The sequence below is a fragment of the Panicum hallii genome, chromosome 2, assembly GCF_002211085.1.
Source record: "Panicum hallii strain FIL2 chromosome 2, PHallii_v3.1, whole genome shotgun sequence".
In the NCBI taxonomy this organism is placed as follows: Eukaryota; Viridiplantae; Streptophyta; class Magnoliopsida; order Poales; family Poaceae; genus Panicum; species Panicum hallii.
Window position 1 is genome coordinate 9,478,121 of NC_038043.1, and position 13,425 is coordinate 9,491,545.

General features: G+C 42.6%; 1 protein-coding gene across 2 annotated transcripts; it reads left to right on the forward strand.

Annotated features, from left to right (window-relative positions):
• Nucleotides 1-233: 233 nt before the first annotated feature.
• LOC112882535 lies at nt 234-12,849 on the forward strand. 2 transcript variants are annotated; one of them, XM_025947613.1, is made up of 10 exons: nt 234-463; nt 1,278-2,781; nt 2,875-4,145; nt 4,233-4,313; nt 10,127-10,279; nt 10,613-10,776; nt 10,850-10,997; nt 11,103-11,225; nt 11,655-11,742; nt 12,348-12,849. In XM_025947613.1, the coding sequence occupies exons 2-10, from the start codon at nt 1,443-1,445 to the stop codon at nt 12,524-12,526; spliced, it is 3,546 nt and encodes a 1,181-aa protein (XP_025803398.1). In that variant the 5' UTR covers nt 234-463; nt 1,278-1,442; the 3' UTR covers nt 12,527-12,849. The 2 variants fall into 2 exon arrangements, with proteins under 2 accessions (XP_025803398.1, XP_025803397.1); XM_025947612.1 differs by having other exon boundaries at nt 1,278-4,145.
• The last annotated feature ends 576 nt before the right edge of the window (nt 12,850-13,425 follow it).

Below are 13,425 nucleotides of genomic sequence, written 5' to 3' on the forward strand. Positions count from 1 at the left end.
GCTCTCTACCAACTCCGCCGCTTGACTAGACTACTACAGCTGGCCCCACCCTCCAGATAAGCGCCCCCCGCCACGTCCCCACCCCGCACCCGACGGCGGTGACGCGGCGGGCACGCCACATCATTCGGGTGGGGCCCTCCCCCGCTGCCCTCTCGCGCCGCACAGTGCACCCCGCCGCCCGCGTGAAGTCAGCATCCTTCCCTTTCCTTTCTCTTTCTCCTCCTCCGCCGCTGCAATCTGAAACCCCCCCACCTCCCCTTGACGCTCCCTCCCGGCCCGTCGCCTCCGCTTCATCCGGCCGAGGCCCCCCGCCGCTCCGATCCGAACCCTAGCCGCTCCCGCACCCGGGCGCGCGCCGCCTCGCTTCGCCCCGGTCGCCGCCGCTCCCGTCGCCGCACCGGCACGGTTTTCTTCTGCTGCTGGAGCCGCGAATCCGGGCCCGCCCCCGTCCTCCCGCCCGCCGGTCAGTCCTTCTCCCAAGCCTCGATCGATTATTCATCGCCTCGCCTTCACGTGGGTTGGATTGGCCGCGCGCGCCCGGTAGCGGGATTGGTTGCTATTTGCTGTCTGCTGTTTGAATCGTGAGACAAATTTACCATTTCCGTAGCTCAGGGGGAGAGCTTCTCGGGTCCTCCGGGTTGCCCGATTGCTTCCCTGGGGGACCTAATAAATGTCTCGTGGGGAGTTTTTAAATTCGGGGCAGCGAGTAGGGTGCTCGGTGCGGTTTACTGACGAAATCTTCCGTGGGGAAGCTGAGGGAACACACTTCTCGCCTGTCGGTACGGTCAGTACCGGCGCGCTGGAATCTTAGTGGGTGTGCTTACAGGGGCTGTCTGATTTTCGCACTCGAACTCATGGGATAAATGGTATATAGTTGGTATCGAGTTGGTTTTGTCGACCAGTACCTTGTTACTTCACTATCGCGTTTTTTCTGTTGCGCCGTTCAGTTTAAGATAATCTTATCATAAAACGTCAACCAATCTGTGGGTAGAGCTGCTGCTAGTCATCAGCATATTCTCACTGACAACGTTTGTTCATGCTTCAGCTGCTGATACTTGGGGGAGCTTTAGAGCTTGCAAGTTTGTCGTGCTGAAGTAGTTTTTGGCTGAGTATTCTTTTGTCATCATTAACTTCACTGCAATTCATGCTCTACCAGAGTACTCTGTCTGCTGCCACACACAACACGGTGTTTGTTTGTGACCTGGACACTTAGACTGGTATTTATGTCTCATGATCCTTGTTAAGCATTATCCTTGTGTGCTTTTCTTTTGCTGTAGGTTGAACTGCTTTTACTAGGTGCTCTGTGCTCTCCAACTACTGGCACGCTTCGCTTTGCCAGATAAAAAAGGATAGAAGGAAATGTACTATTATCAGCAAAATGGATAGCATGGCAATGAACTGTGTATCCTGTTTCATCCATATACTTTAGCCAAGAAAGCTTGATGGAACCTAGAAAAGATGATGTTCGCTCTGCAGCCCAAGGTTCGGTGCATGGATCCTCAAGCTCAGCATGCACCAGTTATCCTGTTCCAGAATACCCTGTTGCAGGCAATGTTAAGCCTGTCCTTAATTACTCAATTCAGACTGGGGAGGAGTTTTCTCTTGAATTTATGAGAGCTATACCCAAGAAGCATCTTGTTCCTGGTATGCCTCATAATCAGAATGTCACTTCTGGTGCTGGTCACAAGGATTCTAGAGTAAGCCTTGGTACCAATCGAACAGGACCAGAGACTAGATTTGATGCATCAATATTTTTGACCTCAGATACTCATCAAACAAATGAGATTGAGAGAAAACCTTTTTCTGAAAATGAAAACAGAAGAAGGCACATGTCAGGTACGTCAGTTTCACGAGTTCTATCCGGTGGTGGCAGTAGTCAGGGATTGTCCCGTGGCTATGCTTCTTCTGAGGCCTCAGAAACTTCCAGAACAATTAAAATTCTCTGCAGCTTTGGGGGTAAAATATTACCCAGACCAAGTGATGGAAAGCTTAGATATGTCGGTGGTGAGACACATATAATTCGGATTAGTAGGAACGTTTCCTGGCAGGAGCTTAAACAGAAGACAACAGCCATCTATAATCAACCTCATGTTATCAAGTATCAGTTACCCGGTGAAGATCTTGATGCCTTGATCTCAGTTTCAAATGATGAAGATTTGAGAAACATGATGGAAGAATGTGGTTTCCTTGATAATGGGGATGGTTCCCAGAAGCTTAGGATATTCCTTGTTTCGTCTATTGAATACGATGATATGAGTTTCAGCCTGGGCAGTATGGATAGTGATTCTGGGATCCAGTATGTTGCTGCCATCAACGGGATGGATGGAATAGCTGCGAATTCATCAAGTGGGCAGGGTTTAGTAAATCAGTCCATCAATGAGTTTGATCAGTTCATTAATCTCAATATTGATAGTAGGCCGGTAAACTCAAGCAGAGATAGTTCAAATTTGCATGCAGTGAACACATCAACTTTTGTGCCTTCAGAGATGCTCTCAAGACCGATGCCATCTGCTGTATCCGGCGATAATAGTGCAAATTTGAATTCATACTATAGCCATGGGATGCAGAATTTGAAGGGTAATTATGCGAATACCGCTACCAGTGAAGGATTTTATGACATTGAGGGCCAGATATCTATTCCTTTATCTACACCTTCTGATTATAGATATACATCCCAGTATGCGCCTTTCTCAGGAACTGCTTCACAGCGATCTTTTGATCAACAGGCTTATCAGGATGCTGAGAAGGAAACATCAACGAAGGAGGAAAAACGGGTTTCTGGTAACATGCCTCATCAAAATAATGAGCTAGATTACTTTCAATCGCTTGAAAATCTGAGTGGTCATACAGCGCATAATGATTCATCTGCTTCAGGAGTGCCCCCTTCTGCTTCTGTTCAAGAAGGTGTAATATCTTCTCTTCAACCAAGTGACAGTGTGAAGAGCCTGGAGACTTGTACCGCACCAAGAGCTAGGTCGACAACACAGGGTTCAGATATCAGTGAAGATGATCGGCATTCTGGTGGAGCTTTTGCATCCGGCTGTTCTGACTTTCAGGTTGACATGATAGATCACAGCTATAAGAATCCGCCTCCTCACCCTGGGCGAGTCTTCCATTCTGAGCGGATTCCAAGGGAGCAAGCAGGATTTCTGAATCGGCTATCTAAATCTGAGGATTCACTTAATCCGGAATTTCTAATTCGTCAATCGCAGTCTGGTGTTGCAAGTGAATACATCGCAGAAAATACTAACTCTGCTTTTGAGGGGACTGAAAAACCAAATCTAGCTGCCCATGCTATAAATTTGAATGATCCAGCTGTAGATGATAGTCTGATACAGTTTGAGAAAGAATTTACCAATACTGTACAACAAACTTCTCCATTTAGTGAACAGCTGCTTGGTGAAGAGAGGTCCTCAGATGACACAAGTAGTAGAAATGTGGAGAAAGTTGCTCATGCAGCTGAACAGATTCTAGGAGGTAGACACAATGAGGAAACTTCTCAAGATGTAGAAGCACCTAATCAGCCAGGATCTCATTCTGCTATGCCTCATCATAATAGTAGGGATGCTCCAAAGCAAACACTCCCAACTGATGTTGAATGTGATCATGTTGTACCATCGACCAGCTCTGTGGATGTTTCTCACAAGGAACCTATTATCTCCAGCACACAGAATAGAGACGTTCCTGGTGGTACACAAAGGACCTCCCCTGACATTCTTTCTGATTTCTTTGCAAATGCTAACTCTGCAGCACAATCATCCAGTCCTTTCATTGATCCTGTCCATAGCTTAAACATGCCTAATTATGAACCCCAGCGGTGGTCATTCTTCAGAAATCTTGCACAAAATGAGTTTCCACAAAAAATGGAGACCCAAGATCTGGCAAAGATTGAGGAGGGAGCTTATCCCTTTGACCGCTTAGAGCATGATACAACTAATGTGAAGAATTTGGCTCCTCAGAATGATATTCATGTGGAAGTGCCTCCAGTAGCTTCCCGCACCAATGTTGATTCAAACATTTCACCAACAGGTTTTATCTCATCACAGATTGACAATCCAACGACAATGAAGAATGCTGAAGGGTTCCAAGTTGATAATCCTTTTACAAATATGCATGAAATGATGCCATCTCATCCTGCTTTTGAGGTATGCATGTCTGGAAAGAAGTCTGAAGTGTTCTTTATTCTGTGATGTTGAAAATCATTAACTTTGAGATTGTTTACTTGGTCTCAGGAACAGAAGACTGAAGAGGCTAAAGCTGTTGGACCAGTCATGGATGCTTCCTTTAAGGACACTGATTTTGAATACTTGCAGGTATAAGTGGTTTTTGATTGCAGAGAAGTTTATGCACTTTCCTGGTTGTGATGTTCTTTTACATATTAGGAGCGCTTGGTTGTATTCTAGAAGTACTATCTACCTTTGCTGATTCATGTTTGTGTTTGTATTCGGCATATATCTGTATGTGGGCAAACAAGCATGTTTTTTTTGGGCTTGAGTGAACTCCGAAACAAGTCAAAACATAGAAAGTAAGGCAGCAGAAAAGTTTGAAATTTTTTTCTAGAACAATGGATCTGGTGACCTGCCGCTTTATAATCTGTAATTTGCTAAATCCAACTATATAAATAGTAAAAAATTGATTGTCGTGAAGAGTAAATTCCTTCTTGTTTGTCCAATCATCTTTTATAGAACTCATTTCTATTCTTTTTTACTTTGTGATGATTTTGGTTATACATCTGACTCAATGTATGTCATTTCTGGCCCCTAAATTGGCTAATGATCTTCAGACTGGTCAAACCCGCTCTTGGCATATTCTTATCATTTCCTTTTGCAATTAATGTCCAAAACCAAAGTGGTTGGAACATTTATCCCAGTTCTATGACTCTAGTCCCTTGAAGCAGCATGCATTAACCTTAATGGTTTCTTTCCTCATAGAAGAACTTTTCAGAACAATTCTAGGACAAAAAGATTATAGGGATAATAGATGGTTTCTGAACAAATTTGGTGGTCCAACGTATTTGTTTTGTTAGATTCCCTACCATTTCATTAGATTAGGAAACAATGAAGTAAAGTCCTTTGATGGTTCATCACATTTGCTATGAGATCCAACACCATATCCTCTTTTGCCAAAGTAACCCCAGATATGTTGCTTGACAAGAGGAAGTTCATCATGGCAAACATGATGCTTTATTGAAAACGTTGAAATAAGCATGAAGTGTCGCTGTTTAGCTGCGGCGAAGGTGGCAATGCGATTGCACAATGCTTTTTTTCTCCTTTTTGCATCGCTGATGATGGCTTTGAGATCCATACCGTGGAGCACAAATGGTACCATACATTGGATCATGACTTTTTTGTGCCTAGCAAATGTGCGGCATGTCATGGGTGGAATATCTTATCTGCTCCTTTAGGATGGTTTCTTGTTCCAGTCAGTGATATTATCTTCGTCATCTTAAGATGCTAAGTAGGCATCATTTCCTGAGCCATGCACCATAACCTTGCTAGCCTCATCATGTAGGGTATGATATCCCCAATGCACAACTGTATAGCCATGCTACCTAGTGTTACCTCCCAGGACTTATTCATCCATGCTTTATCACGTTTGTAGAGCGAGCTTTCATGCAAAGAATAGAGAAGCGGTCATGTATAGATGTTGTAGACATTTATTGAAGAGTACTAGCGCAAGTGTTGGCCCAAGCTGGTTTCCACTGTAGCCATGACAACACCAGCCAAGCCAATTTCTTTGGCTTGAAACTAGAAGATCAAGGGGAGACAAATTTATTAAGTTAGAGATAAGGTATTAAGCATCATTGGCTTTCAAGTTAATTTTGTTAAACTTGGTAGGTCAATTAATGGCATCTAAACCTACAAAGATATCCAATCGTGTGCTTAGGGGGTAAAATAAGGTAGAACCCTCCTGATTTCACCAAATTTGGAAAAAAAAAACCATTTGGCACGATAGGAGACTAGTTTCGTTGGCTTTATGCTCTCACTTTCTTTTGTGACGTGAACCCAAAATTACTCCCGAGTTAGCAAATTTTTATGCTCTCATGCTGACTAGCTAGACCTAGAAATAATTATTCCGCGCGACAAGATGGTGATGGGAGAGTTGGCGAGGCCTGGGCCAACGCGTATGACATGCTGTTGCACAACCAAATGTTAATGCTGCATGTTTCAGAATTATCACTTTCTTTTATGCTACAAACCTAAAACTCCTCCTGACTTCGCCATCTTTGATGCTCAAATTGTTGTGGACCTCCTACCTACTCCCATCTTAGCTCCATTCCCTGCCATCATTGTGGTTGACTTTGGCTCCAGTGGCGGTGGGCTTCGAGCCACATAAGCACAACCCCATGCACTCCTCTCCCTCTTTCTCCATCTAGTTTTGGTGCTCCTCTTCCTCAATATCTAGCTGGCCGGAGAGCTGGACTCCACCATGGGCAGCAACTCAGCGCTTGCCTGCCTGGTACTGCTGCTAGCCACTGGATCTAGCTGCCTAGGTGCACGATCTGTCCCCTGGCTGCGGAATCCGTGCTCTTGAACCCCTCGCTTTCCCCTGTTCCTGACCATCTCTGCATGTCTCATGGCTCATGCGGCCATGCTGTGGTTGATGGGAGGGGACCGGCTCTTCCCTAGCTGGAGCCTCGAGTTGCCATCTGACCTCGAGCCCTTTGTGGTTGTGCCCTGGCTACTATTTTGGGCACTAGTCTGCTGCCCCTGCAGCACCCCTGGGGTCTGCCCCAATGGTGGTTATGAGTACACTCCGCACAACCACCCCTTGCTTAACCTCTGGCATTGGGGGCATTTTCCATGCAACGAGAGTGCCGTGCTCGGTTTGAGAAGGTGTTTCGCCTCTGTACAGCTCATCGCTCTTCTTCAGCATCCTTTACCCCGCCTTGGACCTTGGCCAGGTATTTGCCATTGCTAGCTCTCCCTTAGTTTTCGCCTTCTTTGCTTGGTTGTTGGTGTTGGAGCATCTCGGTGTGAGCTAAATTGGCTGGCTCCCTGAGAAGCTTGCATCTTGTTGCGGGCGACTGTGACCAACCATGGGTGCTAGGCGAGGTGTGCTTCAAGATCGAGTTTAATCCTTGCCCGTTGCCATCCTTGCCAGGAATTTGGTTATCTAGGTGCTTGGTGTCTGTTTGCGAAGAGGGTGTCTTTGTGCTCGGTGCACACTTGCATTTTCCTTCATTGCAAAAATAGCAAGCATGGTGGCTCAACCTGACTATTGACGGGGTTACTCGTCTAAGGAGCAAGATCTGCCCCCTTTATGTTCTTTGTACCTCTGATATGGTTGTTTATTTTGGTCTGGTGTGTGTTTGTGCTGCGATTGTAATCCCTTGTCGCTCCCTACTCCTTTGTTTCAACTTGTACCTTGATAACGTCCTCGACAACGAGGATGGTTGCCTTATCGTGTAATCCCACTTCAAAGATATGAAGTTGTTTAGGTGGGCTCTCTTAGCCACTCATTGACTCTTCAAAAAAAAAATGCTGCAGACCTTGAAATCATCATCGTGGGTTGGTGGGGCAGTAAGGCTGGGGCCAAGAGGGATGACGTTATGTTGGATAGCAATGAAATGTTTGTGCTGCATTTGCCCCATTGTGGTTATAAAATCATTGAAGCACATGATACCTGCCATTTATAATGGATTTTTCTAAAGGTTGGGGCATGATGTTTACTGACGTATGCCCAAATGTGCTTACTTTATCGCTTTGGTGCACCTCCAACATCACTAATTTGATTGCCCCTAATATCTTAAGCTACCATGTTCCATTTCATGTCTCCCATACTCCAGTGTGCGATTTTGACCCCGCGCTCGCAAACAACTTCACAGAGGGTCAAGAACTCATGATTCACATAAGCTCCTCTAGACAACTTCCAGGTCATCATGTGCACCATTTCCATGTGCTTTCGCCGATTGTGCGGATATCAGCCAAGGCATCAAACTATAGTGGCTTCAACGGGAGAACTCTTCTACAACTCTTCATTCCAAACTACTCTTCACATGATGCCATTCCAGGTTGTGTTTGGACAAGACCACTAGATTGTAGTACCCTATCAGCCCAAGCAAATGAGGCAGGCATATCAAGGGGGACAAGTTTGTTAAGCTCAGATTAATTGGAAAGTATGTGCCCATGGTGCCTCTTAAGCAAGCACATCAAGCAGAGAAGAGGTTTAGTTTGATTATTGTCATTTCCATATAAGTTTGTTAAGTTCTAGTAGGTCAATTAGTGGCACCTATAATGGCTGCCTATTATGCACATAGAACAAATCCAGACAAAAACTCCCCTTCCAAATAGGCATGTACCAGAGCATGCTGTCACAGTTAGGAGCAAGTCTAGATGTGGCTAGGACAGCGGTCAATTGCTTCACCCTATTCACGGATTGCTCCGTAGCCTTTTTACCCTTGAATCCATGTTATGCAGGGAGGTGGCCAGCTATAATTTAGTTTATTAACCCTATTTTGGTGATTCATTAGTAACTGTAGACAGTGTTTCTTTTGATTCCCATTTTATACATGTTGAATTTTTAGGTACACTATCTTGGAGGAGGTTGCGTAATTCAGACTAAGAGATAATTGAATCGAGTCTCCTCTTCTTTCTAAGCTTCATCACACTCAAATGTATTAAGATCAGAACATTTCTGTTATACAACAACTATCTTTTCTTTCTAAATATGCCATCTCTTTTAAAATGAAAATAATAAATAGACACCAATCTAAGAGAAGCATGGTGTAGTGTGGCGCTGTGTGGAGTTTTTTCTCTCTTTCTTCTATAATGCAATGATGCCAGCTCAGCTGCATGTTCAACGGAAAAATAATCATGTTGCCACGCAGTTGGCAGTAATATTGAAAAGGTGCTTTAGCAGAATCCATGAGAGCAAAGTGGTAAGATTGAAGGAGTTGTCTCGTAGCTGTTGAATATATGGGTTTTGGATGATTTTTTTTATTTTCCTAAATGTCGTTGAGCTAAAAGCCTGACACTAGCTTTTGTCTTTTGTACCCTAGCTGCAAATATAAGACTCATACTGGATACTATTTAACGGTCCAATTTCGACCCTATGGAAAATAAAATACTGATAGTGGATTTTATTTCAATCAAATGGCATCCATGACTAAGCACCCATTCCAATAGGGTGTTCAAAAAGCTGTAGGTTCGTGTTATTAGGCACACAAATAGTTGCTGTTTTTTCAAAATTACTAGCATCAACATTCTCTACTGTAGCGACAACAACATTAGAAGCTTTGTTTTTTTTGGTTGTAGTGTTGAGCTATAATAATGCTAAAGTTCGGCAATTGCACATTGCTTAAAGGACAAATAAAGTTCAACTGCAAAGGTAAAAGAAACAAAATATCACTATTGTTTTTCCAAGATATAATCTATGAATGTGAAGTTGTATCTGAAAAAATCAGATGGTACCTATGATTCATGTAAAATTTCTTTTTGTCTATTCAAATTTATTGTATTTATTTAGAGAATAATTATCTTTAATCTTCATTACATGTGTGGAAGTAAAATCACTATAAAGTACAGTATCTAGTGATAGTTTAATTTTATGCATTAGTTAGATAACCTGGCACAATGAGGTTACACATATGGGTTCCTTGATTTGATTCCAAATTAATGATCGTGGTCGCCTAATTCATAGCAGTTGCGCTAATGTAAAGTTCTTTCTGAGTGTATGTTGGGTGGGTTAGGGAGAGGGCTCTTTGGTATCTCTTAATAAAATGATACACGGTTCTCTTGTGTTGCTAGAGAAAATAAATTCATATTTTCTTAATTTGATATTACTGTTTTGATCTGCTTTGAAAAAAATCCATGTGACGAGTCGCGTTGCTGAAACATTTTCTTGGTTCCTCACACCAAACTGGTAATTTCAGTGGACTATAGTGAACATTTTTTTAGTAATCTTGATGAGTACTATCCCCTTTTGTTACTGTTCCAGGATTTATAGTGTAATCTTTTCTTCGTTTTCTGAATTTTTGTTTGTTAAATTAGTCGCAATGAATGGCATATTTTGTATTTGGAAGTCCTATGGTTGTGCCTGGTACATTGATGGTGCTGTACACTCATTTGATTAATTTCTTTATGAACTATCTTGTTAGAGTACTAAACATAGGAACTCTCCACAGATCATCAAGAATGAAGACCTTGAAGAGCTTAGGGAACTTGGTTCAGGTACATTTGGAACTGTGTACCACGGAAAATGGAGGGGAAGTGATGTAGCCATTAAGAGAATTAAAAAAAGCTGCTTCACAGGACGGTCTTCAGAGCTAGAAAGACTAGTAAGCTCTGAACCACCACTTCTTCACATCTGCAGTTTCAGATTTATAGCCATTATTTTGGGAGTAATGCAAAATGTGGCAGTAGGCCATTGGATGAAAGGTTGCAGCACTATTGCAGCATAACAACTCTTTGATCATATTAGGATCTTATTATGGATACTATTTAGCAATGTTATGTGTTAACAATTGCTACAAAACTAGACATGTTACCAAATGGCCAGATGCTGATTAATATGCTCCCACTTCCACCATAGCTCAAGCTAGCCCACTAACCTTTAGGCTTTAGCTGACGCCTGGTTCATCAAAATTTACTTTCCTTGCTTGGTTGTTTAGGCACATGAATTCTGGCGAGAAGCTGAAATTCTTTCAAAGCTTCATCATCCAAATGTTGTGGCGTTTTATGGTGTTGTGAAAGATGGGCCAGGTGGTACATTGGCGACTGTGACTGAGTTCATGGTTAATGGCTCACTTCGGCATGTTTTGCAGCGCAAGGACAAGTAATTGCTTCCTGTGATTATTTTTATTTCAATTATTCTACTGTGAGTAACAAAATGATTTCTTATTGGACAGATATCTTGATCGTCGTAAGAGGCTTATCATAGCAATGGATGCTGCATTTGGCCTGGAGTATTTGCACTCAAAAAATATTGTGCACTTTGATTTGAAGTGTGATAACTTGCTCGTAAATCTTAAAGATCAATCACGCCCCATATGTAAAGTGAGCATCACTTCCATCTGTAGTGTTATTGCATAACTGTTTTGTGCATATTTCTCCAATTACTTTGCATTCTACTTACACGGTGAATTTGTGGTTTCTGTACAGGTTGGTGACTTTGGCTTGTCCAAAATAAAAAGAAATACCCTGGTTTCGGGTGGTGTGAGAGGGACTCTCCCATGGATGGCTCCAGAATTACTCAATGGAAGCAGCAATAAGGTGTCGGAGAAGGTAAAAACATAGTTCTTGGGTCTTTCCATCCGTAGTTAAGGGGGTGTTTGGTTTGAGTAATGAGGTTATCTATCATCATCTCACTCAGCTTTTTGGTTGGTTTGAGGAATGGAATGGGTTTGATCTATCACCTCATTCATCATATTGCATATGCACATGGTTAATATAAACATGGGAAATGGAATCATAACACCAAAATTTAGGGTATCAATCAACTCATGATTGATCATCCAATCTAGGATGTGGTGATTCCTCAAACCAAACACCCCCTTATTTCAAAGTGGTTAATGAAATTTGCCATCCACATCTGGTGATCCTATCTTTCTATATTCATTTACTTGAGAGGCTATAATATCCATATCTGCTTCAGTTGTATATATGTATAGAAAAGTTACATTTAAGGTGCTGAGTTTGTTTCCACTGGTACAGGTTGATGTATTTTCCTTTGGTATTGTTATGTGGGAAATCCTCACTGGCGAAGAACCATATGCCAATATGCACTATGGCGCAATTATAGGTATACAGTTCATCACCTACATTTAGTCCATAAATTGTATCTTTAAACTTGAGAATGTTCCTGGTGGTTTCCTATGTTTTTCTGTTATGTTTGAGAAAATGGTCTTCCCTGAGTCATCAACCCTGCCTCATTTCACATTTTGGAAGTGAGTTTGGGCCTGGTACTTGATAGCTTGGGCCAGCTCAAATCGCATGTTGTATAGCCATTGCTGAAACTGTTTCCATGGCACTAGCCCTGTTTGGTAATTCGCATTTTTAGAGTGGTTGGCTATGGAATTAATGTGTTAGAAACTTCTATATTATTTTTCAGACAAGGAAAAAGAGTACAGATAAGAATACTTAACCATTAGGATCTTCATCGTTTTGCCTTCAGTATTTTTGTCCATTGCTCATTATGTACCTCTCTGCCATGCACCTCTGTCTCGCCACCTTCAGTCTTTAACCCTGGCTGCCCAGATTATTCTGATTTATCCTTACACGCCATCAGTGTCGTCTGATGAAGATTTAGTCTCTCCATGTGTGAATTTACCCCTTTTCCCAGATCCTAGCCTTTTTTGTTCCTTCGGGCAGTTAGCACAGGAATAACTTTTGGAATTCCTTTTGCAGGGGGCATCGTAAACAACACACTGAGGCCACCTGTGCCAGCGTCATGTGACCCGGAGTGGAGAAGGCTCATGGAGCAGTGTTGGGCCCCAGATCCAGCACAGCGCCCTGCTTTCACAGAGATTGCTGGCCGGCTTAGGGCCATGTCTGTTGCAGCGAATCAGGCGAAGGCAAACAAATAAGGTGCAGGTGGAGTACTTCCTTTCAGGCTCCAATATGTTGGGGGTTCTTTTTCTCTTTTTTTTTTGGCTGGAGAGTAATACATATACATGTATGTTATAGAGTGTTGTAAACATTAGTGCTTCATTTATACCATCTCATGGGCTGGGCTGTATCCGACAATATACTGGACTCGTTTTGAAGGTTGTGATGTGTAAAGCTTTAACTGGAATTCGTTGTGTGGTTATTGGCAGGTCCTCCTTCATAAACAGAAACCATGTGTTTGTTGTAACATAATTGAAACTGTGAATAACAAGATCCGTACAACACCTTTGGTCTGAATTAAGCTACATGTTTCTTTACAAGAGTGTATAGAAAGCTTCTCCATTAGACGATTGGTCTTGCTGTGGAGTCTTCCCAAAATCACCTCGTATATTCTTGAGGCTGTGAAAAGTCAATGCTGACCGGTTCTATTCGGAAGCCGAGGTGACTCGTAAATGAGAATCTTATCTTGATCTACCCATGCAGGCCCGTGCTTCTTGTACATGTGCTGCAGCTTGTACCCTTGCAGAAAATAGGTAAGTTGTGACCGTGCAGAATCATAATCTTTCTTTCATGTAAACTGAAGCATGCAATGGACTACAAGTTTAGCCTTTACTTGGGCACGGCATATGCGGGGTTGTTATTCATAGCACGTGTATGTGTTGGAGATAATAATATTTTAGAACAGAATAAAATAAAAGACTAGGGATAATAATGTTCTAAAATATTTTTATCTTGTTTTGGAACATATTTTTATTTTGTTTTGGAATGTTTTATTTCGTTTTGGAATATTGTTATTTTCAGCGGACATATGCAATAATACAACGGCTAGTCGCACGTGCTATAAATAATATCGCCGGCACATGCGCGCCGAACAATG